The sequence below is a fragment of the Medicago truncatula genome, chromosome 4 (genome assembly GCF_003473485.1).
Source record: "Medicago truncatula cultivar Jemalong A17 chromosome 4, MtrunA17r5.0-ANR, whole genome shotgun sequence".
Lineage (NCBI taxonomy): Eukaryota > Viridiplantae > Streptophyta > Magnoliopsida > Fabales > Fabaceae > Medicago > Medicago truncatula.
In genome coordinates this window covers 13,234,286-13,260,817 of record NC_053045.1, presented here as the reverse complement: position 1 = coordinate 13,260,817, position 26,532 = coordinate 13,234,286, and the positions used below count along the sequence as shown (strand labels likewise).

The 26,532-nt window shown below is 37.0% G+C and overlaps 1 protein-coding gene and 1 pseudogene across 1 annotated transcript; both read right to left on the bottom strand.

Moving 5' to 3' along the window:
- Positions 1–2,029: 2,029 nt before the first annotated feature.
- LOC11433399 (chloride conductance regulatory protein ICln) lies at positions 2,030–9,274 on the bottom strand. Its single transcript, XM_003605518.4, has 7 exons — positions 9,050–9,274; positions 8,845–8,968; positions 5,412–5,529; positions 4,587–4,646; positions 4,436–4,498; positions 4,239–4,324; positions 2,030–2,412 (listed from the first exon to the last, which is right to left on the bottom strand). The coding sequence occupies exons 1-7, from the start codon at positions 9,193–9,195 to the stop codon at positions 2,338–2,340; spliced, it is 672 nt and encodes a 223-aa protein (XP_003605566.1). The 5' UTR covers positions 9,196–9,274; the 3' UTR covers positions 2,030–2,337.
- Positions 9,275–17,546: 8,272 nt separating this feature from the next.
- Positions 17,547–26,177, bottom strand: LOC120579894 (uncharacterized; annotated as a pseudogene).
- Between the last annotated feature and the right edge of the window lie 355 nt (positions 26,178–26,532).

Genomic DNA, 26,532 nt, shown 5'->3' with positions numbered 1-26,532 from the left:
TTGTAAATCCCTTCAACAATTCATTCAATTAAACGTAAATACTTATGCTCTCTAATTTGATAAATCTAAACATAGTAAAAGTTTTCATACCTATAGTGGTAAATGAAAGTTTGAAATGGCTTGTGACTTGCATTTGATTTTGTGCCTCTTGTCCATATGTACAAAATATTGTTATTGATCAAAACATATACAAATTCCTACTAAATGAAGTAAGTTACGAGGGAAATCTATGTTTTGTTGAGCTTGTTGAATATTTTGTATATCTTGCGCACATAAACAACATTTTAATGTAGGTGTATCATGCATTTGTATTGTAGTACAAATGGATCATATATTATTGAAACATGAATGATAAAACCAATTGTAATAGACACAAATACTACACATATTTTTTTTTTGAAGAAGCTAAATTAGCTCACTAAATTGGCACTAAAGAGAATCGAACCTGAGATCTTGAGGAGGAGCCAAACACTACTCATATTATTATCATTAATCTCTTCTTCATTTCAATAGGGTTTTGCACTTCGTGTATTACAAAATTATTTCATCACATGTGAGACTATAGTTTATATAAACGTAAATAGATGAGATTCAACAAATAACTAATCAAAGTGCTTACTATGGACCTTCACCCCAGAACAAGGGCCACAAATGTCCAAATTTTCTTGCCAAAACATGTGTCCTAAAACAATAACTCCTAAACTTGACCTCAACTGCTTTATTTGATATCTCAAACACTAACTGTTCACACAACTTTACACCTCAACAAGACACTCCCACCTCACCTATAGCTATAACTCAACCTGATGTTAATCCTTCTGACAATCAACCTAGTCCAAATAATGTCCTCACACCTCATACAAATCATAACAATGTTGACATACCTCCATCACCTCTTGGAACTATTACAGCATCACTTACACTTCAAACTACAGTACCTAAAGCTTTGGGGTTTCTGGGATGAACACAATTTCTCTTGATCAAAAGTTATTTTAGTCATTTAAATAATAGTCACTTAACGATTTTACTCAATTAATTAATAATTAATAGTTTATTGAAAATCAGAATAAAAGAAAAACACTTAAAAAACGGTTGAAAACCCACAAAATGGATTAATCCCGATCATTCAATATTGTAATTATATTATGGCTGAAATTACATATTTATATATTTATCCATCATTTGGAAGACTGGCTCATATTAGAATTTGTCATGTTTGTTTATTGCATAAGTAAATCCCATTTTGTTTTGGCTCTATCATGAAGTCTGTATATTCAATTGAGGTATCTTTTGATATATTGAAAAACTATGAGAAAGCTTTGGAAAGACCTGCTGTTGATGAGTCTAAGAAAGCTTTGGAAAGAAGTCACAAGAAATTTATGGTGATGACTTTTCTTCATGGATTTGATTGAATTTTGGGTTCTAAGTAACCGGTTGATATTGTTTTTGAAGCATTGAAAAGCTAAAGAAACTCTGTTGGTCGCATCTCAACTACAGATTATACACAAAAGTAAGTTAAGAACTCATGTTTTACCGTTGAAGTAAAAACTAATGGCCATTCTCACGAAAAATACAAAGTTCAATAGATTTTGCCATTAGAGAAGCATCCACACAACAGAGACATCCATTTTTGGATACTTAAATGGTCTCACGAGTACAAATCACTTATTTATAATTTTTTAATAGTAGTCTATAATAAGAACTCAATCCTTTTAACCCAGCATCTCACAAAAATTTCTTAAATAAGACCCACTAATCAACTATCAATAACTTTATATCATTACATTTCAATTTTTTAAAATTGAAATAGTGAGGGTCTTAAGTAAGACCCCGGGTCTTATAAGACACTAAAAAAGATTCTCCTCAATGGGGTACCTAATAGATAGTGGGTCTTAACTGGTTAAGACCTTCCATTGGAGATGTCTTACAAGCTTAAGAAAACTTTGCATGTGCAAGAATCTATTTAAAATTTTCAAATTCTTGCCACAACTTCCAGGAATATAAAGCATGCAGCAAATAACAAGTCACCTTTTCTTAAACATTTCAATTTCATCTTGCAACTTAAAAATAAAAAAGATAAATCCTTGGTGGTATCATACAGATGGGTCATCCCATACCATTCTCTCTTTACAATAAAAATAACTAGAAAATCGAAAGATTCAGCTGCTTTCTTCTACTTATATTAAAAAAGAAAAAGAGAAAGGCTAAACTTAACTACCATGAATCTAGTCGATGTTCAAATAGTTTACATGTACAAATCCGAAAGTTACAGAACAGAGAGCTGATATGAATTTTAGACAACCCTAGAGTATGCTATTCTGAGATAAATGCATGCACTCAATGATGATGGGTATTATCTCCATCATGCTCAGCCTCTTCTGCATCCTCGAATCGTTCATCATTGATTTCAAGCTGCAATCAATAAAACCAAAAAAATAAATAAGCAAGCATAAGGGAAAAGATTATACAAACAGGTAAATCACAGTTTTCCCGTTGATTTAGAGATGAGAGATGATCATATATAGGGTGGAAAGTTGGCGATCCAACATGAGCAAATGTGAAGCAATGTACATTCAAGACATGAATTCAAAACTCACAATATATATGACAAGAATATTGCATACTGGTTGTTCAAGCATCAACAAATTAAAAGGAAAAATGATTCAACCATTAAGATATTGTTTTGGTGTTCTTCTCATTTTCAGTAAATCTATATTTCTTCAACATGGCAGGCTGTTTACAGCACCATCTTTCCCTTCATATATTTTTTCCGCTAATTAGTTAACTCGGATAATAATATTGCGTGAAAAAAATTTAAAAGAATAAATATATTAATTAAATAGATTCTTGGAATACCTAATGACCCATGACAATCAGGATAGATGGATTCATGGAAAAACAAATTTCGCCAAATTCAATAGGATCAACAAATCAAGAAAAAATGAAAAAAAAAATTATAAAAGTAATACTACAAAAATGAAAAAGAGCACATCAAATTAACTAAATAAGTAAAAGTCATAAAAATAGGAAAAACACAGTTTTCCCATTGATTTAGAGAAAGGATCATATAAAGGGTGAAAAGTTGCAGATCCAACATAAGCAAATGTAAAACAATGTAAAGTAAATTTAAGTCATGAATTCAAAAGTCACAAGAAAATATGTGGTTAGAATACTGCATACTGGCTTTACAAGTACCACGAATAAGTGGATCAACAAATCACAAAGGGATGTATTAAATAGACATGATAAAATATATGCTTCAGCCATTAAGATATTATTTTGGTGTTCTAATCATTTTCAGTAAATCTATATTTCTTCAACATGTCAGGTGCTTTACAACACCATCTTTCCCTTAATATTTTTGTCCACTAACTAATTAATTTAGAAAATAATATTCTAGTTTGGGATTTCCGAAATCATAGATGCATCATTTCCTAATCATAGAACATTGATTTCCGAAATCATAGATGCATCATTTCCTAATCATAGAACATAAAAATGGAAAAGAATAAGCATATTAAATAGACTTACACACTACTAGTATGTTTGTGATCCATCAAAGGACATTCAAATTATCCTAAAGTTGATCTTATGAACAAAGCATTATATTGTCAAAAAGATATGGGTCTGATAATTGACCCAAATGAATTGTAGAAACTCTATACAGAGCATGCATGGAGTTTCCCCTCATTCTCGAGATTACATTTGTACGATAACAACTTAATGAATGAGCAGTTAATCACGTTGACTTTTGGTAGGGTTAACAGATCAAGAAAAATGTAATAAAATCATGAAAATGAAAACTACCAAAATGAAAAAGAGCATACAAAAACTAGTTAGACAAATATATCAGGTAAACACATAGGGAATGTAGACATTTCATAATGATAGACATGTTCAAAGTAAGATTGTCTCGAGGAATATGCAGAAAATTACACATCACAAAGTTCCAAAAGGATGGGAAGCACGTCAAGTCAAAGCATCAGACAACCCAGATATATCCGGGTTTGTTGCAGTCAAAGAATGTTGCATTTATTGCATTCAGCAAAGGGCCATTAGAAAAATATTAGAATTGTCACATTTCGACCTCAACAGATCAGATTCAAAACACAGTTGGAATTTGAGTCATCCAATCTTTAATTTAATGGCTCTTATTTACTATAGGCAATGAATACATTAAATCTGGGTGGGTCAGTAAATCGATACTGGATATATAATTACAAGTTAGATCATCGTACCTCAAGGATGTTACGAGCAAGGTCATGATGTCCATTTGAATGACCAAGAGTATTGGTAGGGTTATGAGATAAATAACCTTCATCCTCTGAAAAAAAGAATATATTTTAACAATACTATAGTGACAAAAAAACAGACCATTAAAAGAAACAATCCAACGAATGATTAGGATATAAGATTAAAGCCTTGTTACACTTGCCTGCTTCTTCATCTTCCATCTGATCGGCACTGAAAATCCAATTATGTTCTTCTTCTGGCTCCTCTAAAATAACAAAATCAACTTAAGTAACTCACAAAGACAGGAAAAAACAGAGAGCATATTCTTATGAGAAAACACAAATAACACTAACCATTGTTTGGATCTGGATTAAGCTCTGCACACTCACAGAATACTTGAAACAGAGAATCCACTGGAAAACAAGAAAACATATTGTCAGCAGCAATTAGCAAACAGCATGTCACCTAATTACTAAATCATGTGTACAGCAAAAGCTTTCTGTTTCACTGTTGGATTTCTGAGTAGTTAGTGGTTTACTTGTTAGTCGCTGTTAGTGTTTTTAAATAAAGGCAAAAAATAGTGTTTATAAATTAAACCAAAGCAGGTACAAGCAGTATTGTCAAATATTGACCATGGCGCTGCCATGGTGGTTATCGGTGGCAAGATTTGGGCTCTCCGCTATGGTCAATTTCAGCCGATATGGCAGGATTTTCCACCATAATCCAATAAGATAGTGCCACGTGGTGGCTGATATGGCGGGAGTTTGGCTCTCTGCCATCGACAACACTGGGTACAAGTAGTACAACCCCCAGTTCAACAATACCACTCCGAATGAATAAGATACATTACAACACCAGATGCTGTTACTGCCATATTGAACATCATAAAACAGCAACAATGCACACTGTTTAAAGTCACCAAAACTGAGGGGTAAACCTCACAAAACTTAATCAAGACCACACCAACCCCACCATAGATGATGTTAGTTTCTTTTGTATAAATAATTCTTGTATCCTCTCATTTTAGTATTATTTAATATAAAACCTTGCTCCAATGGAGTTTATCACACACCCACAGACACACACACACACACACACACACACACACTATTATCCTATCAATCCTGATACCTAACATAATGTACATGATTGTTGGAAGAAGAATAAGAATATCATACACTGAGTTGGATCAGATGGAATTAGCCTCATCTCTCTGACATTTGATAAATCAAGAACATGATTGGATTCTGAATCTGAGTCGTCGGAATTGAGATCCTCATCAGCCTCCGTTTCAATCTAAACCAAGTAATAAGAATGAGAAAATTAGTACAGAAAAAGTAAATGCTAAATAAATAGTTTGATGCCGACAACAAACATACATCTATTTGATTTCTAAAATAATCCTTAAAATTTCAAATGTAGGTCAGATTGGGTATTTTTAGGATAATAATATAAAAGTTCCTTGGTCCCCTGGAGATTTTTTGGGTACAGTACCATATAGCAAAATTAAAATTCACTTCAAAATAATTAAATATAAACAATGACAAGGCACAAAATGATTGGATGTTGGACACCGTTCCCAACAAAACTACAGGGTGCCGAAGTGTTCAACAACAACAACCAAGCCTTATCCTACGATTTGGGATCGGCTACATGGATCAAATTATGCCATAATGTTCTATCATAAACCATATTTCATACAATATTCACCTAATACTATTTATAAACATTTTATTTTATGACTAACTATTTTATTAGGAAACAAAGGAAAATAAAGTTTCTGGCATCTAATTTTACGATCAATAAACACGGAAATTAGGGAGGGGTCTCAACAAAACTAAGATTTATAAACCCAGAGCTTGCTTTAGACAAGATTGACGCTATTGGCAATCATAAAGTGCAAAGTATCATTAACATTATTAAGAATCACAAATTAAATTGTACCATCTGTTTGAAAAATAATTAAGAAAAATTATTAAAAAAAGAAAGAAAGAATGAAGCCTCAGTCTAGTATTGTGCATCAGGCACCATATAAGAACGGTTTTTCTTTCAGACGGCACTTGCTATAACAAGTAATCATCATTGGCTTCAGCAAATTTATATAATCAGATAATTGAAAAGAAGGAAAAAATGAAAAGAACAAGAAGAAAGGTACAATTTTCATTTTGCAGTATGAAATGAAAAATATTTAAGCAGAAAATTTATTAAAAAAGTAAAAGAAAAAAGAATGAATCCTCAGTCTGGTATTGTGCATCAGGCACCGTATAAAAATGGTTATTCTTTCAGACGGCACTTGCTATAACAAGTAATCATCATTGGCTTCAGTTAATCACTATAATCAGATATTTGAAAAGAAGAAGAAAAATGAAAAGAACAAGAAGAAAGGTACAAGTTTCATTTTGCAGTATATAGTGAAAAATATTTAAGCAGAAAATTTATTAAAAAATAATGAATCCTCAGTCTGGTATTCTGCATCAGGCACCGTATAAAAACGGTTATTCTTTCAGACGGCACTTGCTATAACAAGTAATCATCATTGGCTTCAGTTAATCTATATGATCAGATATTTGAAAAGAAAAATGAAATGAACAAGAACAAGAAAGGGACAATTTTCATTTTTCAGTATGTAAGGGAAAGACAATGACCTTGTTTTTTCAGTATGAGGGTATATAGATCCTAATTTTAGTAGGAAATTACTGAAATTAAGGTTTATAGATCCTAATTTTGTTGAGAACCTCTTTAGTAGGAAACCACAAAAATTAGGGTTTCTTGCACCTCAGTGGCTCCACACTGCATAGTAACCCACAAGCTTTGATACTCTCGATCAGCTATGGGACTAAATCTTAGGCGCTTAGGTCGCAGATCAAAACCCACCGCCCCTCTCAAAGTATGTTTTACTGAGATCAACAAGGGTCAACTCCACACCACAAACACTGCTTATACAACTGAACCAAATCCATCGGGTATTTAAATTTAACCCATATTTCATATTTTAAATTAACAAATTGATCATTTTCATTTTCTCAAACACAACAAGTATCCATATTTTCCCTTGAGAACAATTTCAGTATTTACTCTAAAAATAGAGGGGGAAAACATGGTTATAGCTTATAAGCTATGAAGCACTGACACAGACACAGACACAACACTGCCACTCGACACCGGTAATACTTTGAGAAAATGAATCAATTGAATCTAACCACAGTGCGTGTGTTAGTGTCCCACAACACACTGTTATTAACCCACATTTTATATTTTGAAGTAACGAATTGATAATTAAATAATTTTCATTCAAACACAAAACAGGTCTCCATATTGCTAAATTTGAGTATTTACACTAAAAATAGATGAAAAAAGTTTGGCTATAAGATAGACACGGTCACACGGACACAACAGCATGATTTAACTGAATCTAATCACATGTGTCAGTGTTGTGCCAGACGCTTGACACTGGACCAGGGTCATCTCCACACCACAAATTCAACACTGCTTAACCAACAGAACATCTGAACCACACTCATTGGGCATTTTAGACTAATTTAACCTACATTAAACATTTTCAAGTAACACAATTTGATAATTTTCATTTTCTCAAACACAAAACACATCTCCATGTTTTTAGTCGAGATCAATCTTTATCTAATCACATTTACTCTAAAAATATATGATAAAAGCTTAGTTGCTATTATTTTTTTGACAGAAGATAAAAGCTTAGTTATAAGCTAGACAGAACACAGCAACACTGACACATCGACACCAGTCAAAATTTGAAAAAATGAATTAACCGAGTCTAATCACTTGTGTCAATGTCATTCCAGACACACTGTTAATCGGAAGTTATAAACCAACTGAACCACGTTCATTGGGTATTTTTAAAACTAATTTAACCCACATTTCATATTTATAAGTAACAAACTGATAATTTTAATTTTCTAAGTATATTCACTCGAAAAATATATGATAAAAACACAGTTATAAGCCAGACATAACACAACAACAATGACACAAGTAACAATTTGAGAAAAACAAATTTAGGTGAATCTAATCACATGTGTCAGTGTCATGTTAACATACACTAGGCCAACAACACTATCGCATCAACATCGGTGATAATTTTAGAAAATGAATTAACTGAATCTAAGTACATGTCAGCTCAGTATCGTGTCATACACTTATGGAACACTAGACCAACAACAAAGACACATCAACATCAGTAATAATTTAAGAAAATGAATTAAACTGAATCCAATCACCTGTGCCGCTGGATACTGAACCATCAACAGTAACACATCAAGTAATAATTTGAGAAAATAAATTAACCAAATCTAATCACAGGTGTTAGTGTCATGTTAACATACATCGGGCCAACAACACTGTCACATCGACATCGGTAAATAATTTAAGAAAATGAATTAACTGAATCTAATTACATGTCAATATCGTGTCAGACACTTATGGAACACTAAAACAACAACACTAACACGTGGACATCACTAATAATTTGAAAAAATGAATTGATTGAAATTTGAATCTAATTATATATGTCAGTGTCGGACACTAACACTTGTCAGACACCGGACACATCTTCAATCAGAAGTTACAAGTAAGTACCTGAGTATAGAGACAAGGAGCAGAGTAAGCCTCAGGATCTCTAGAAACAGCATGAAGAGAAATAGACAAGAAATCAACAGCGTATCCTTTAGATTTATCCACATCACTAACCCATATCACTTGCCTGTAAAACAAACAACAACATAATTAACAGAAAAAATAATTCTGATTATTATAAGTGATTATGAATCATAATTACACTTACTTGGTAGTGATGTAAAGAGTTCCAGGGGATTCGCGAGGAAGATTAGCGAGGGCTATGTCGACACCAGGTAGGACACGTTTCAATTCTTCGCCGTTTTCTGTGTCGATTACTGGCTCGCCGCTTATTGCTCTTAACCCTAATGCCATTTTTCCAGTTTGTTTGCTCTCTGGTCTGAAATTTGTGACTCGGGGAGACTTTGTTGTGTTGGTTTGTAGTCAGGGTTTTTTAGGGGTTTTATTTTGATTTTGATAATTCAAATCCTTCAAAAAAATATTTTTTTTTTTTTGTTTTGATATTTCAAATGAAAAGAATATGAAATTTCTTGTCAAAAATTAATTCCGCTGTTCAAAAATCGAGATTACCCTTGTACCAAAAAAAAATCGAGATTATTTTGTTAAAAACATGAACATCAAGATAATGTTTTTTTTTTTTTTTTTTTTGCGGCGGGGTTCAAATCCGAACCTTGCATATATTATGCATTGTCCTTATCAACTGAGCTAAGTTCATGAAGATATCAAGATAATGTTTTTGGCTATAATATTTTGAGTTAAATGTATTTTTAATAAAGATGTGATGTCAATTTGATTTATGGGGTTTCACTAATCAAATGTGAATGTGATGATAGAAACCATTGTATGTTATCTCACAACTGAAAACTTTGTAATCAAATATTTTGTTAGTTTTTTGTGACATTTTCTTAGTTTTTTTTATATTAAATATCTTATAAATATTAATAGTGGATGTCCAAATAGCAAATAGGTTTATGGGCCATACTAATAGGTTATTGGGCTTAGTTCATAAGCTACTCTATTTCCCTATAAATAGAACTCATTTGTAACAGTGAGTGAGAGATCGGTGAATAAGAATACTGCTCATATTCTCTCTTCTTCTCCTTCTCTCTATTATTATCATCTCTATTTACTTGTATTCATAACACGTTATCAGCACGCTCTAATCACTGAAAAGAATGAGTAGCTATAGAGAAATGTGTCTCGCTGATAGTGCAACTACCCACACCATTCTCAAAGATAAAAAATATTTTTCTTACCTATTAAAAGGAGAATCGACCGTTAATACCATATCTGGTACTACAAAGATAATTGAAGGCTCCGGAAGAGCTAATATATCATTATGTGGAGGGACAAAATTATATATTAAGAATGCGTTGTACTCACCTAAGTCTCATAGAAATTTATTAAGTTTCAAAGATATTCGCCTAAATGGATACCATCTCGAAACAAGAAACGAAGTAAGTGTTGAATATCTTTGCATCACAAAACATGACTTAGATAAAATATGTGTATTGGAAAAACTACCTACTTTTTCCTTTGGATTGTACTACGCTTACATTAGTACAATTGAGGCAAATGTAATTGTAAACCAGAAGTTTACAAATCATGATAAATTTGTGGCTTGGCATGAACGGTTGGGCCATCCCGGATCTATAATGATGCAAAAAATAATTGAAAATTCATGTGGTCATCAATTGAAGAGCCGGGAGATTCTTCAATCTAATAAATTTTCATGCACTTCTTGTTCACAAGGGAAGTTAATAACTCGACCATCACCAACAAAAATTGGAAGTGAATTTCTAAATTTTTTAGAACGTATACATGGTGATATTTGTGGGCCAATACACCCACCGTGTGGACCATTTAGATATTTTATGGTTTTAATCGATGCATCAACTAGATGGTCACATGTTTGTTTATTGTCAACTCGCAACCAGGCGTTTGCAAGAATGATAGCTCAATTAATTCGAATAAGAGCTCACTTCCCTGATTATCCTGTAAAGAAAATACGTCTTGATAATGCTTCTGAGTTTTCATCTCAAGCATTCAATGACTATTGCATGTCCATTGGAATTGATGTTGAACATCCTGTAGCACATGTTCATACACAGAATGGACTTGCAGAATCATTTATCAAGCGTATAAAGTTAATTGCAAGACCACTTCTCATGAGAAGCAAACTCCCAATTTCCACTTGGGGACATGCAATTTTGCATGCTGCAACATTGATTCGCATCAGGCCAACAAGTTATCATGACTTTTCCCCTTTGAAATTGGTTTTTGGTCAAGAACCTAATATTTCCCATCTATGATTTTTGGATGTGTGGTGTATGTTCCAATTTCTCCACCACAACGCACTAAGATGGGTCCTCAAAGAAGGTTGGGAATATACGTTGGATATGAATCTCCATCAATTATAAAGTATCTCGAGCCCACAACAGGAGATTTATTTACAGCTAGGTTTGCTGATTGTCACTTTGATGAATCAAATTTCCCAACATTAGGGGGAGAGAAAATGCAGCTGAAAAAGGAAATCAGTTGGAATGAACTTTCATTGTCTCATCTTGATCCTCAAACTAAACAATGTGAACTAGAAGTTCAAAAGATAATTCATTTGCAAAGCTTAGCAAACCAATTGCCAAATGCATTCACTGATCCAAAAAAATGTGACTAAATCATACATACCAGCTGCTAATGCTCCAATAAAAATGGATGTTCCTGTTGGACTATCTCATATTGCAAACGAGTCTCAACCACGCATGAAGCGTGGTAGACCAGTTGGTTCCAGAGATAAAAATCCTCGAGCAAGAAAAGGAGCTAAAAGAAAAGATGGTCCAAACGAGGATATAGAAACTGTAAAAGAGCCTTCTGACATAATCAATATTTCAGTTCCAGAAGAACCTAATCAGGTACCTGAAATACATGAAAATCAAGAGATCTCCATAAATTATGTCACCAATGGAATACAATGGAACCGACATGAAGTCAACGTTGACGATATTTTTGCATATAATATAGCGCTAAATGTGATGAATGATAACGAGGATCATGAACCAAGGTCTATTAAAGATTGTAGACAAAGCGAGAATTGGCCAAAATGGAAAGATGCAATTAAAGCAGAATTATACTCGCTCAACAAGAGAAAAGTCTTTGGACCTGTCGTCCGAACACCTAAAGGAGTGAAACCAGTTGGGTATAAATGGGTGTTTGTGCGAAAACATAATGAAAATGGTGAAATTGCAAGATATAAAGCAAGACTCGTTGCTCAAGGATTTTCGCAAAGACCTGGGATTGACTTTAATGAGACATATTCACCTGTAGTTGATGCAACTACTTTTAGATACTTAATTAGTCTTATAGCTTATGAAGGGCTAAATTTGCACATGATGGATGTGGTTACTGCCTACTTGTATGGTTCACTTGATAGTGACATCTACATGAAGATCCCTGAAGGATTTAACTTGCCTGATACAAATAGTTCAGGATCTAGGAAAGACTACTCCATAAAATTAAATAAGTCTCTCTATGGGCTAAAACAATCTGGACGTATATGGTATAATCGCCTAAGTGAATATTTGCTAAAGGAGGGATACAAAAATGACTCTGTTTGTCCATGTATTTTTATGAAAAGATCTGAAAATGAATTTGCTATAATTGTTGTCTATGTTGATGACATAAACATAATTGGGACTCCCGAAGAGCTTCCAAAAGCCATAGATTGCCTGAAGAAAGAATTCGAAATGAAAGATTTGGGAAAGACAAAGTTTTGTCTCGGATTGCAAATCGAACATTTAAATAATGGAATTTTTGTGCATCAAGAAACTTACATAGCAAAAGTGTTAAAACGTTTCTACATGGACAAATCTCATCCATTGCCTACTCCAATGGTTGTTAGATCACTAGACGTGGAGAAAGATCCTTTCAGACCTCGAGAAGAAGGTGAAGAACTACTTGGTCCTGAAGTACCATATCTTAGTGCAATAGGAGCACTAATGTACCTTGCTAATTATACGTGTCCATATATATCATTTTCTGTCAACCTATTATCAAGATACAGTTCTTCACCTACACAAAGACATTGGAATGGGGTCAAGCATGTATTTCGTTATCTTCGAGGTACAATGGATATGGGTTTGTTTTATCCTAAAGTACCCAAACTAGAATTAATTGGTTATGCAGATGCAGGTTATTTATCAGATCCTCATCATGGGAGATCACAAACAGGTTATTTGTTTACAAGTGGAAATACAACAATTTCATGGAGATCTGTGAAACAGACAATAACAACAACATCGTCAAATCATGCGGAACTTTTAGCATTAGATGAGGCAAGTAGAGAATGTGTTTCGTTAAGATCCATGATTCAGCACATCCAAAAGAATTGTGGTTTATCCTCCGGAAAAATGGATGCAACAATAATTTACGAAGATAATACAGCATGCATCGCTCAGTTGAAAGAAGGATACATTAAAGAAGACCGAACAAAACACATTTCTCCAAAATTCCTTTTCACTCATGATCTTCAGAAGGATGGTGATATCAACATTCAACAAATTCGGTCGTGTGATAATCTTGCAGACGTTTTTACAAAGTCACTCCCAAGTAAAGTTTTTGAGAAACTTGTACTAAAAATTGGTCTTCGTCGTCTAAGAGATATTTGTCTTTATGGGGGGGGGGGAATAAATGTGTTCTGCACTCTTTTTCCCTTCACATAGGGTTTATCCCATTGAGTTTTCCTGGTAAGGTTTTTAACGAGGAAGTTCACACTCAAAAGGATATAGTACTCTTTTCCTTCACTAGTTTTTTTCCACTGGGTTTTTATTTTAGTAAAGTCTTAATGAGGCATATCCTCAATGGACATCCAAGGAGGAGTGTTATAAATATTAATAGTGGATGTCCAAAGAGCAAATAGGTTTATGGGCCATACTAATAGGTTATTGGGCTTAGTTCATAAGCTACTCTATTTCCCTATAAATAGAACTCATTTGTAACAGTGAGTGAGAGATCCGTGAATAAGAATACTGCTCCTATTCTCTCTTCTTCTCCTTCTCTCTATTATTATCATCTCTATTTACTTGTATTCATAACAAAATATAAGTTTTTTGATGTAATTCGCTCGCTTACATTCAATTTCTTTTATCCAACCTCTGTTAGTGAGATGAGTGAGTTAGGAAACTCATTGAATCAAACTATAAAAAAATATCTAAAGTCTCCTCTCTCCCTATAAACTTCTTCAAATTAAACACTTTTTTTTAAGAACATTTGTAGGATTTGAGATCAAGATTGATGAAGTGTTACAGGATAATTTCAGGTTTTGTTTCATTTAAAAATCTTGGTGGAGCATTGTTAGCCCAGACTTAATTAATGCAGTTGTCATACCCCAAATTTTGACCACTTTTCTCTATTTCTACCCATTTTATTCGTATTTTTAAAGCCAGAAATTTTCGTTATTTCAGACGAAATTTCGACGAAGAGTTTACTTTGAAGTACCTCATTTGGTTTCCGAAAGGGACGATCTTAAATGTTTTATTTTATTAGTTTTATTTTTTTATTACTTTTACTTTAATTTTACATCTTTTATTTTATTTATTAGCATTTTATTTTATTTTAATCCATTTTCTATGCTTTTTAAAAGTCATTTTTGTTCTTTTTAATATTTAATTAATAGTCTTTGTTTTTAAAACTTTTTGTCCAAATATCTTTAGTGCCTTGGTGTCACCCTTTGAGAGGGTATTTTTGTCCAATCCAGTCACTAGTCTTAACCTAATTTGTCACTATAAATAAACTCCCAATCATTGGAGAGAGGAGGCTGCACTGTTCACACACGGACACACCAATCATTGGCAGCCGCACCAATTAAAGCAACAAACCCTAATTTTCTTCCTTTCTTCAATCTTTAGAATCAAAACAAACAAAAATCATCAAAAGTCATGAACAACCTATGAATGTCCATCGTGATCTCTTTTCACCTTTGTCGCGTCATTTTTTGGAGATCAAGGCTATTTGATTAGCTTTTGACTCACTAATTATTTCACGACTGAACATTTAATTTTATTAAGAGAAGGGGAAAAAAGTTCAAACTACCCCTATTTGAAAAGATTTAGGGTTCGGGGGTTAGTTACATAAAGGGAAGGTATTAGCACCCTCTATGTCCGCAGTACTCTACGGGAACCTCTTGGTTTTATTTAATTCAATGTGCTATAACTTGCTTGCTTTTGAAAAGAAGGAATTAATGTGATGAAAAAGAAAATAAAGTGAGACCTAATTTATCTACATTTTTTATTGTTTGGAAGGACGAGTGTCCTCTGCCTACGTACCCGTGAAGGATCAAAACCTCGTAGTTCGGGGTAGAAAACAACGTTTGATTGGTTTTGTGTTTTTTATTAGTTTTGAAAAAGGTTTTAAAAATAAAAGCCAAGTGGCAAATAAGAATTTGTTTGTATTTTTTTATTAAAAAAAAGGAGATAACTCGAAGTATGATTAAATTGATTGATATTTGATTAAAAATAAAATGAAAAAAAAGGACGATCACTTGATTTAGGATCAAGGTTTATTATGGAAAAATGTTTTTTTTTGGTTTTTTGGTTATTTGCATGTTTTTGTGATTTTTGAATAAATATATAAACTAACGGAGCATAAAGAATAAAAGCGCGGCTACCCTAAGTTAGAGATATAAAATCTATGACTATTACATAAAAAGCCTATTTACATTCTAAGGTCTGCAATAAAATTAAAATGCTAAGATAAATAAATAAATACGAAAAAAGAATAAAAAAAAGGTCCAAACACATGGTGGGGTGCAGTGGTAAACAGGGGTGTGCAGAAAGCAGAAAAAAAGAATTGGGCTTAAGGAAACGAACCGGGTCGCGGGTCATGGGTCGACCCGGTTTAGGGATATATAAGGGTTGTAAACCCTAATTCCTTCATTTCTTCTCCCTCCTTCTCTCTCTTCCGTCCCCTTCTCTCTCTAGCTCTCTTCTTCTCCGGCGGAGTGTGTGGGGCGGCCGGCGAGCCATCGCGGCTGCGCCGCCGCGCCGGAGCTAAAAAAGCTCCCTTTTTTTTATTTTTTTTCGCTCTTTCTCTTCTACTTCCCTCCCTCCGTTCACTTCTAAACCTAGATGTTCAAAAACATACACACAGAGACCTAGATCTAAAGGTAAAGAAAATACTACCTCTTTTTGTTTTTTGTGAATCCGGTTTTGTTATGGTGCTGGCTTGCGATTCCCTTTTGTGCGTGCGTTACCGTCTGTGTGTGTGCCCGGTTCGTGGTGTGATTGTCGCTGTTGTGACGGTTTGGGGTTGCGCGCCTCTGTGTGTGCGTGTGTGTGTTGTGTTGCGCGCCGGTTCTGCCTTCTTCTTTGGATCTTGTTGTTGTTGTTTATCGCTTGCGATTGCTCCTGCTTCTGTTGCTTTTCTGTGTTTCTCTGTATGTGTTTGTTGTGCGATGCCGTCCTCTGCTTTTTTTTCGTGTTTTTCTTGTGTTGTGCAGGTCTCTATTTATAGCACTGGGTTGGGGCTAGGGTTTGTTGAGAATGAGCAGAAAATCAGTAGCTTGTGGAGGAGAAAAGGGACTTGTTTCTGTTCCGTTTTTTGCAGATAAGGCTGGGAATTGGATTGGGATGGAGAAAGAAAGGAAACGCGTACTGGATTTGTTTCAGAGGAAGTGTGAACTGGATTCGGACTGGAACAGCATACGCGTGATGCTGTTATTCTGAACCTGGACACTTTTGGACTTTGGACTTTTTGGACTTAAAAAGAAAAAATAATTAAAAGGATAATATCTACATTTTTGGTTTTAAATAACAAGAAAAATTTAAAATGGGAATAAAAGAAATTTAATCTAACTTGGACTAAAATTAAAATTAGAGTTCTAAATTAAAAGATGGAAATAAATAATTAAAGACTGAGAGAAGAGGGCCCGATTCGGAACTTTATGAGGTATTTCAAAATACCTCCCTGCCGAATTTTTTACTGAAATGTGAGTCTGGTCCGAGTTCGGGGACGTGTGTCAGTGGGACCTTAGGTCAAAATTTGGGGTATGACAGATGCCCCTATTTAAGTTTCTTCGCTCAGAGACTCGAAGGTAAAATCTTTGACTCGACGAGCCGAAGAGACTTAAATACAAAAGTGCACCAATTTTTGACCTAAGAGGTTTATGAATGCTCATGATTTAATTATGAATGCATGATGACAATGACGGCTCGACTGGAATGAAAAGACACTAGGATACCCATATTCTTCGAAGAAAGGGATCCGACTTTACTGGGGAATCTGGTTTCACTGGGGAAAATGGTTGTTCCTCATTGTCTCGACATCTCGAAACAAAAGTGCAATGGTTCAGACTTCAATGTCCATTTGTGGACTTGGTTTTGAAAATGAAATAATAGAAGGATACAAGCTATTTGTTGGTTGAAATTGGCCACTTGTTACAGGCTGTTCGTTGGTTGGAACTGGTCGCTGAGCATAAAGATAAAAGATTGACATGAGTTGTTCGTTTGTTGGAACTAGTTGCTCGGAAGGTAAAAAACATTGGCATAGGCTATTCGTTTGTTGGAATCGGTCGCTGGGCATAAAGATAAAAGATTGTCATGAGTTGTTCGTTCGTTGGAACTGGTTGCTCGAAAGGGAAAAAAAACTGGCATAGGCTATTCGTTTGTTGGAATCGGTCGCTTGAAAAGTTTGGATTGGTGACATCTCTAGAACAGCTACGCTGGGGATGATACCTGGAGTTTGAAGTTGACATCGAGATTAACTAGCGTTGTGACTAGTACGGCTTTCCGCCGGGGATGACACTTCGAAACTAAAGTTGAAATTGGCATTGATTAGTGACATGACTTAGCACGGCTTTTCGCCGGGCATGACACCTTTGAAATATGGAAGATAAAATGGAAGATGTTTTACTCGTAGAAACTTGCGGCTTGACGCAATGGTAAACTAAGACTGGACCGAAGTGATATGGCCGAAACGATTGATGAGTTTATGTATGAATTAATGTCGTGCGCATGTTGTGTACGCACGAATACATGATTACTAGTAAATGCATGATTGTTATGAGCTTGTGGTTGTATGAGTGCATGGAGGCGTTGATGTGATGAATGCATGTGTGTATGTATGAACGTGACTTTGACGATCATGTCTTTTGTAGGTGATAGACAGAACTCGATGAGGCAGAATATGGTATGTAAGGTGGGAAATGGATTGGCACTTTTGTACTACACTCTTCGCAACCATTTTGTGAACAAATTTTGAAGAAGAGGTCGCTGTTTGCAAGCCGGCACAGAGTGTCGCTCCATTGATATGCCTTGGCAGTCATGCCTTTTTGGAAGAAGTCCTTAACCCTTACTTGGACCACCTTTTCGGGCTCTTAGTTCCCCGGGATGCTTATTTTGTATTTGTTTATTCAGAGACTTCCCTTAGTGTTGAGCCACGCTTTTAGCAGGATCTAACCTCTCTTGAGTTGACATATGCCTTTTTTACTCCCGAGTGCCGAGTTGTATCTATTTGTTTATGCTTTTTATTATATAACTTTTTAGAAATCTATTTCAAAGTATTATCATCAGTAAAAGAGGAAAAAATCGAGAAACAAAACAAGTAGGAGTCAAAAGAGAGGTAAAGGCTCAAAGTTTATTAATCGAATGACACTATGCCAATGGCATGGCTTCATGGAGTTCTTTACAAAGTTTGAAAAGAAATGGTAATTTAAAATGGAAAGGTACGTTGAACTTCATAACCCTATCTTTCTCTAACGACTTTGAAATCCCGTTATCTTGCGGCTCGAACACTTTTGATAGCAGGTATGCCCCAAGTGTATCTGTGCCTGACTGGATGCAGTTACTTTGTCTTTTTCTTTTAATCCTTAACTTTTGCATAGACTGCCCTTTCGGGTTTTCACTCTATCAGGATGATGATCTCTGTTTATTGTCTCTAATTTTTGCCTGGACCGCCCTTTCGGGTTTTCAGTCCACCGAGACGCTCATTTTTGCCTAAGCCGCCCTTTTCGGGTTTTCGACTTACCGAGCTGTTCTTTAAAATTTTTTAGACAAAGTATTTCTTGACTGCATCTGTGTTCACAGGTCGTGGAAGTTCTTCACCGTCCATGGTTTGTAGAGTCATGGCACCACCTGAGAAGGCTCTTTTAACAACATATGGACCTTCATAATTAGGAGCCCACTTGCCTCGGGAGTCTGGTTGGAAAGAGAAAATCTTTTTGAGCACAAGATCACCTTCTTTAAACTCACGGGGACGAACTTTCTTGTCAAAGGCCTGTTTCATCCTTTTTTGATATAATTGTCCGTGACATAGGGCTGTCATGCGCTTTTCTTCAATTAGATTCAACTGGTCGTATCTATTCTGAACCCATTCAGCTTCTGATAAGTCAGCCTCCATTAGGACTCTCAATGATGGAATTTCGACTTCTACAGGAAGTACTGCCTCCATGCCATATACCAGGGAGAAGGGAGTTGCCCCTGTTGACGTGCGTACAGAAGTACGATATCCATGTAATGCAAAGGGAAGCATTTCGTGCCAATCTTTATAAGTCACCACCATCTTCTGGACAATCCTCTTTATATTCTTATTTGCAGCTTCGACAGCACCATTCATTTGAGGTCTGTAAGGTGAAGAGTTATGGTGCTCGATCTTGAAATCATCACACAATTCTTTCATCATCTTGTTGTTTAGATTCGTTCCGTTGTCGGTGATGATCCGGTTGGGGATGCCATAACGACAAATGATATGATTCTTGATGAATTTGACCACCACTTGCTTGGTCACATTAGCATATGATGCGGCCTTGACCCACTTAGTGAAGTAGTCAATAGCCACTAAGATGAAACGGTGTCCATTTGAAGCTTTGGGCTCAATCCTTCCGATCATGTCAATGCCCCACATAGAGAAAGGCCACAGAGAGGAAAGTAAATTGAGCGTAGTTGGCGGCACATGAATCTTGTCGGCGTATATCTGACACTTGTGACACTTTCTGGTATGCTTGTAGCAATCTGATTCCATTGTCATCCAGTAGTAGCCTGCTCGCAATATCTTTTTAGCCATTGTGTGCCCATTAGGATGAATTCCGAAGGATCCTTCGTGTATTTCATGTATCAATAAATCAGCTTCATATTTGTCTACACATCTGAGCAAGACCGTGTCAAAGTTTCTTTTGTACAAGATATCCCCATTCAGGAAGAAATTACTAGATAATCTTCTGAGAGTCTTCTTATCTTTGTTGGATGCTCCAGGAGGATACTCTCGAGTTTGGAGAAACACCTTAATATCATGAAACCAAGGTTTATCGTCGAAAACTGCTTCAGCGGCAAACACATAAGCGGGTCTATCAAGGAATTTGACACTGATTAGTGGCACGTCATTGTGATGATTCACATTGATCATTGAAGACAAAGTAGCCAAGGCATCAGCCATCTGATTCTCATCCCGAGGGATATGATGTAATTCCACTTTGTTGAAGAAGGTCAATAAACGTCTTGCATAGTCTCGATAAGGTATTAGTCCTGCATGAAGAGTTTCCCATTTTCCTTTGATCTGGTTGATTACAAGAGCTGAATCTCCATATATTTCGATGTTCTTGATTCTCAGATCAATGGCTTCTTCAATACCCATGATGCAGGCTTCATATTCAGCGATGTTGTTAGTGCAGTCAAACCGGAGTCTTGCTGTGAAAGGGATGTGAGCACCTTTAGGAGTAAGGAGTACTGCCCCTATGCCGTTGCCGTATACATTGACAGCCCCATCAAATATCAAACCCCACACTGAATCTGGATCAGGACCTTCTCCGAATAGGGGCTCGTCACAATCTTTCATCTTTAGATACATAATCTCTTCATCAGGAAAGTCAAACTTGATAGGTCGATAGTCTTCAAGTGGTTGGTGAGCCAAGTGATCAGCAAGAATACTGCCTTTAATTGCCTTCTGGGAACGGTACTCGATATCATATTCAGATAATAGCATCTGCTATCGTGCAATCCTTCCTGTCAAAGCGGGCTTCTCAAATATGTACTTGATTGGATCCATTTTAGATACTAGCCAAGTAGCGTGATTAATCATATAATGACGGAGGCGTTTGGCAGCCCAGGCTAGAGCACAACATGTCTTCTCGAGCATGGAGTATCGAGATTCACATTCAGTAAACTTCTTGCTTAAATAATAAATGGCGTGCTCTTTTCTTCCGGTTTCATCTTGTTGTCCGAGCACACAACCCATGGAATTTTCTAACACCGTTAGGTACATGATCAAAGGTCTTCCTTCAACTGGAGGGATGAGAATCGGTGGTTCTAGCAAGTACTTCTTTATGCTGTCAAAAGCCTTCTGGCAATCTTCGGTCCACACAATACCTTGTTCTTTGCGGAGTAGTTTGAATATCGGCCCACAAGTTGCAGTCATATGAGAAATGAACCGGGAGATGTAATTTAGTCGTCCAAGAAAACCCCTTACTTCTTTTTCTGTTCTCGGAGCAGGCATCTCTCTGATGGCTTTGACTTTGTCAGGATCTACTTCGATGCCTTTCTGGCTGACAATGAAACCTAGAAGCTTTCCGGATCTGACACCAAAAGTGCATTTGTTGGGATTTAGACGAAGTTTGTACTTCCTCAGGCGCTGGAACATCTTCTGTAGATACTTGACATGGTCTTCTTCAGTAATCGACTTGACTATCATATCATCCACATAGACCTCAATCTCTTTATGTATCATATCGTGGAAAAGAGTAGTCATACCCCTCTGATAAGTAGCTCCTGCATTGATTAAACCGAACGGCATTACTTTGTAACAAAAAGTGCCCCAAGGTGTAATAAATGATGTTTTCTCTCTATCTTCGGGTGCCATCTTGATTTGATTATATCCGGAGAATCCATCCATGAATGAGAAGACTTTAGACTTTGCAGTACTGTCAACCAACACGTCAATATGAGGTAAAGGAAAGTCGTCTTTCGGGCTAGCCTTGTTCAAATCACGGTAGTCAACACACATTCTGACCTTACCATCTTTCTTTGGAACAGGCACTATGTTAGCTAACCACTGGGGGTAATTTGATGTGATGAGGAAACCAGCGTCGATCTGTTTCTGTACCTCTTCTTTGATTTTGAGAGCCATGTCAGGACGTGTTCTTCTCAACTTTTGTTTGACTGGCGGACACTCAGGTTTCAAAGGTAGGTGATGTACCACAATATCAGTGTCTAGACCCGGCATATCTTGGTAGGACCAGGCAAACACATCAACATACTCTTTGAGGAGCTCTATCACTTGCTTTTTAACACTTGTTCCGAGCGATGCCCCAACCTTGATTTCTTTCTTGTCTTCTTTGGTGCCCAAGTTAATCACTTCTAGTTCGTCTCCATAAGGCTGAATGGTCTTCCTCTCTTGTTCGAGTAGTCGAGAGATTTCGTCAGGGATCTCTTCATTCTCTTCTTCCTCCGCCTCATACACAGGGAACTCAAAGTTGGGAGAGATCATAGGGTTATGTTGTTCAACGGGTTCGTCGATTTCTAATCTGCACATGTGATGGATGATTTTTAGAAAGAAGATACATGCAGATTTTTTTTGAAAATTCATGTTGGGTTTTTTGTATTACCACTTTTCAGAAAAGCATAAAAGAAAATGAGACAAAACATCGGGAAAAAAACGACGTTTTTATTTTATTGATGATAATTTCTTGAAATAAAAAGCCCTAGATAAGCTCACTTTCGCTTGGGGCGGGGCGAAAGGATGTTTTTTTGAAAAGAAAAGCATAAACTAGACAAATGCATTACTTGGACAAGTGAGCAACAAAAGGGACATCTACAGCAACCCAATTGTGGCTGGATACTCCTGGCGTTATAAAACCTCGTGGCACACTTTCAGGATCATCTTCAATGATTGCATGGATAAAGCCCGAACTGTGGAAAGTGCCCTTCTTTGCTGTGGACAAACCAGTAGATGGGAAGAAACCCAAACCTTCTCGGTGCTTGTTTTCTGGAAGCTCTATCAGCTTTCCCCAGCTTGTGGACCCTCCTGCTTGTATGACCTTCTGAGCATCTTTCAGAGACGAGATAGAGGCTTCATTCCTCTTGGTATTCTTATCTTCTATAGTAAACCCTTGAAAAGGTGTCCCTTCGACATCGTCTGCCCCAATGAAAGAGAAAGATGACAAATGACTCACCAATAAAGCGTCTTCACCGTTTACAGTTACTAGCTTCCCATTCTTCACAAACTTCAGCTTTTGATGCAGCGTGGATGTGACAGCCCCTGCCTCGTGAATCCAGGGTCGACCCAGTAGGCAACTATACGAAGCTTGAATGTCCATGACTTGAAAATTAACTTGGAAAACTTGTGGCCCAACTGTGATGGGTAGAACCACCTCTCCAAGGACATCCTTCCTCGAGCCATCAAAAGCTTTCACCATTACCCCACTTCGTCTCAAAGGTGCGTCTTGGTAAGCGAGTTGGGTATAAGTTGTTTTGGACAACACATTCAAAGATGATCCAGTATCCACCAGCACTTTTGACAAAGCATCGGTTTTACAGTTCACAGATATATGCAGCGCCCGATTATGGTTCCTTCCTTCTGCTGGGAGCTCTTCATCACTGAAACTCAAGTTGTTGCATGCAGTGATGTTCCCTACTATTCCGCCAAACTGACCCACCGTTACATCATAATCCACAAAAGCTTGTTCTAAGACCTTCATCAATGCATTTTTATGGGCCTCAGAATTTAGTAATAAGGACATTATGGATATTTTGGATGGAGTCTGCATCAGTTGGTCAACAACCTTGTACTCGCTCTTCTTTATTAACTTGAGAATCTCATCAAACTCTGCACTTGTACCAGCCCCATTGGGTTGATCTACTTCTTTGGTGATACCAGCATCTTTAGTCCGAACCTCCTTGTTTATTGTAGCATCAATCTTCTTTGGGAACACTATGGGAACAACACGCCCATTTCTCAGAACTCTACTGTCTTCAACAATATTATCCACACTAGACAGAGGCGGTATTGGAACCTCACGACCCTCTTCAATCATGGTGGCATTGTATTTGTATGGAATGGCCTTTTTCAGAAGCATATGGCAGTGGACCCGGTAAGCAGATCACCAGAGGGGTGATAGTTGACTTTCGACTGTCATAAAATACCTCCAAAGGCCCCTCAGGAGTTATTACACACACATCATCACACTTCCTTTCGACCACAAGCTCTCCTCGGTCTAGAAGCCCTTGAATATCATTTCTTACTTTCTGACATCCTCCGGAGTTCATAAGGCATATTTCACAGAGATCATGATCATGCTCAAAAAGGTCGACTTTGCATAACTTGGCATGTAACGGGACCAAGGGTGTTCTGATATGTTGGACATTCAGAATGGGACGAGTCTTTTGGCAATCTTCGATCATGTTGACTGTTGCGGCACCATGATTCGGCAATGGGTTTGTTTGAACATTTGGCGCCGAGTCTGTGAAAGTTATTTTTCCATCATTGATCAACCTCTGCACTGTGCTTTTAAAGGCATAACAAGTTTCAATGTTATGGCCACGGCCCCCTTCATGGAAGTCACAAGTTTGGTCAAGTCTATACCAAGATGGTAGTTTTTCTGGGATAGGAGGAGCTGTTCTAGTTTGGACAAGGTTTTTCTTGAGTAAGCCGGGAAGTAATTCTGCATAGGTGACTGGTATTGGGTTAATCGGCATTCTTGGTGGTCGAGGTTGTTGTGGGCGTTGTTGATAAGGTTGTTGTTGGAAATTTTGTTGAGGGTATTGTTGGTATGGGTATTGTTGGTATGGTTGTTGTTGGAAATTTTGTTGTTGAGTATTTTGTGGTGAAGGATTTTGTGGGAATTGAGGATATTGTGGTATTTGAGGGTATTGTGGTATTTGAGGATATTGTGGTATTTGAGGATGGTTATTTGTTTGTTGAAAAGGGTGAGAGGTGGGTGTGATGGCAGCAATGTGTTGATAGGCTGGATAAGTTTGTTGAGGCCTTCCATGAGTCACCATACCGACTTCTTGTTCTTTCTTCCTCGGGAAATGGTTCCCGGTCTTCTTGGTCCCACTGGCAGGAGTTGTATTCTTTACTAAGCGTCCTTCTCGGACTCCTTCTTCTAACTGTACTCCCATACCAACCATCTCCGCGAAGCTCTTTGGTGTACTCCCGACCATCTTTTTGTAATAAAAATGATTCAAAGTTTTTAGGAAGAGCTTGGTCATCTCTTTCTCCTCAATTCGTGGGCTGACTTGGGCAGCGGTGTCTCTCCACCGTTGGGCGTACTCTTTGAACGTCTCTTTATCCCCCTGAGTCATGGCTTGGAGGTCACTTCGGTCCGGAGTCATGTCTACATTGTAACTGTACTGTTCCACAAAAGCTTCACAAAGGTCACGGAAAGTTTGAACCCTTGTTTTGTCTAGGTTTGTGTACCACTTTGAAGCAGGGCCGGTCAAGCTTTCTTGGAAATAGTAGATAAGAATCTGATCATCTTGGGCATACGCAGGCATCCTTCTCACATACATTTTTAGATGTTCCTCAGGACAAGAACTCCCTTTGTATTTCTCGAAATCTGGAATCTTGAATTTGTGAGGTACCTGCACACTTGGTACCAAACAGAGATCGTACGCAGTCTTCCCGAATTTCCCTTTTTCATGGAGAGCTTTCATGTCTCGGCGTAGTTCATCATATTTCTCTCGTAGGTCGCTTACTTCCTCGTAAGCCTCTGCATTCCCTGAATGAAAGATAGGCTCTTCAGTCTGCGGAATTGTATGTATCACAGGTGCTGAGTAGGTCATGGTGGCGGGAGTGACCCTCATGGCAGGTAGGGGTACTTGAGCCGTGTACTGGTGAGTGGGCATCTGAGCTTCACAAATGATAGGACGAAATATCTCCCCAGCAGTGAAAGGTGGAAACCAAGGCGTGGAATGTTGCGGAGCGGACTGCATTGGAGTGTCAGCACATAGTGTCCAAGAAGAAGATGCCTCGGCCTGAGTTCTGACAGGAGGAGGAGGTGCTTGTGATCGGGCCTGCGCCTCTGTTAGGGCCTGAGCTTGAGTTCGCGCTTGTGCCAATGCTTGCGCTTGTGCTTGAATCTGTACTTGGGCTTGAGTCTGAGCTTCCGCCATTGTTTTTATTAATTCAGCCATCTCGTCCATCCTAGTCTGCATGGCTGTCATTTCTTCACGAAGTACCCGATTTTCCTGCTCAAGATAATCCATCTTCTTCTTTACGTTTGCTCGAGTGTAGTGAGTACGGGTTGACTTGTAGATGATACGTGGGGCCACCTTTTGAAACGAGTTGACCCTTTTCTCTGGAAAAGAAAGTTTTGTGTGAGACTTTGACTTGAGACTATGAAATGCAGGATGATGCATGATGTTTATGCAAAAATATAGACGTATTTTTTATCGAAGGACTTATGGAAAATATTTTTGTAAATATCATAGTTGAGAGTTCCATTTGAATAATTTACATACTACGAGATAATTCCCTTTCTAAACAACGAAGCCAAGGGATAGACTTTGCAAAAATAAAATAAGATAAATATCTAATCTTAAAGCTAAAAACAAAAATAAAAGAAAAACTGGGAACTCTCAAGCTCTTTGAAGTAGACTATTCATCAGAATCTGAATGTGCATCTTTGAAGAACTCCCAACGCTCCCCTGCGCTGATAAATTGTGATAGCCTTGTGCTCTGAGCTCGGATCTGAACATTCTTTTTTACTATTTG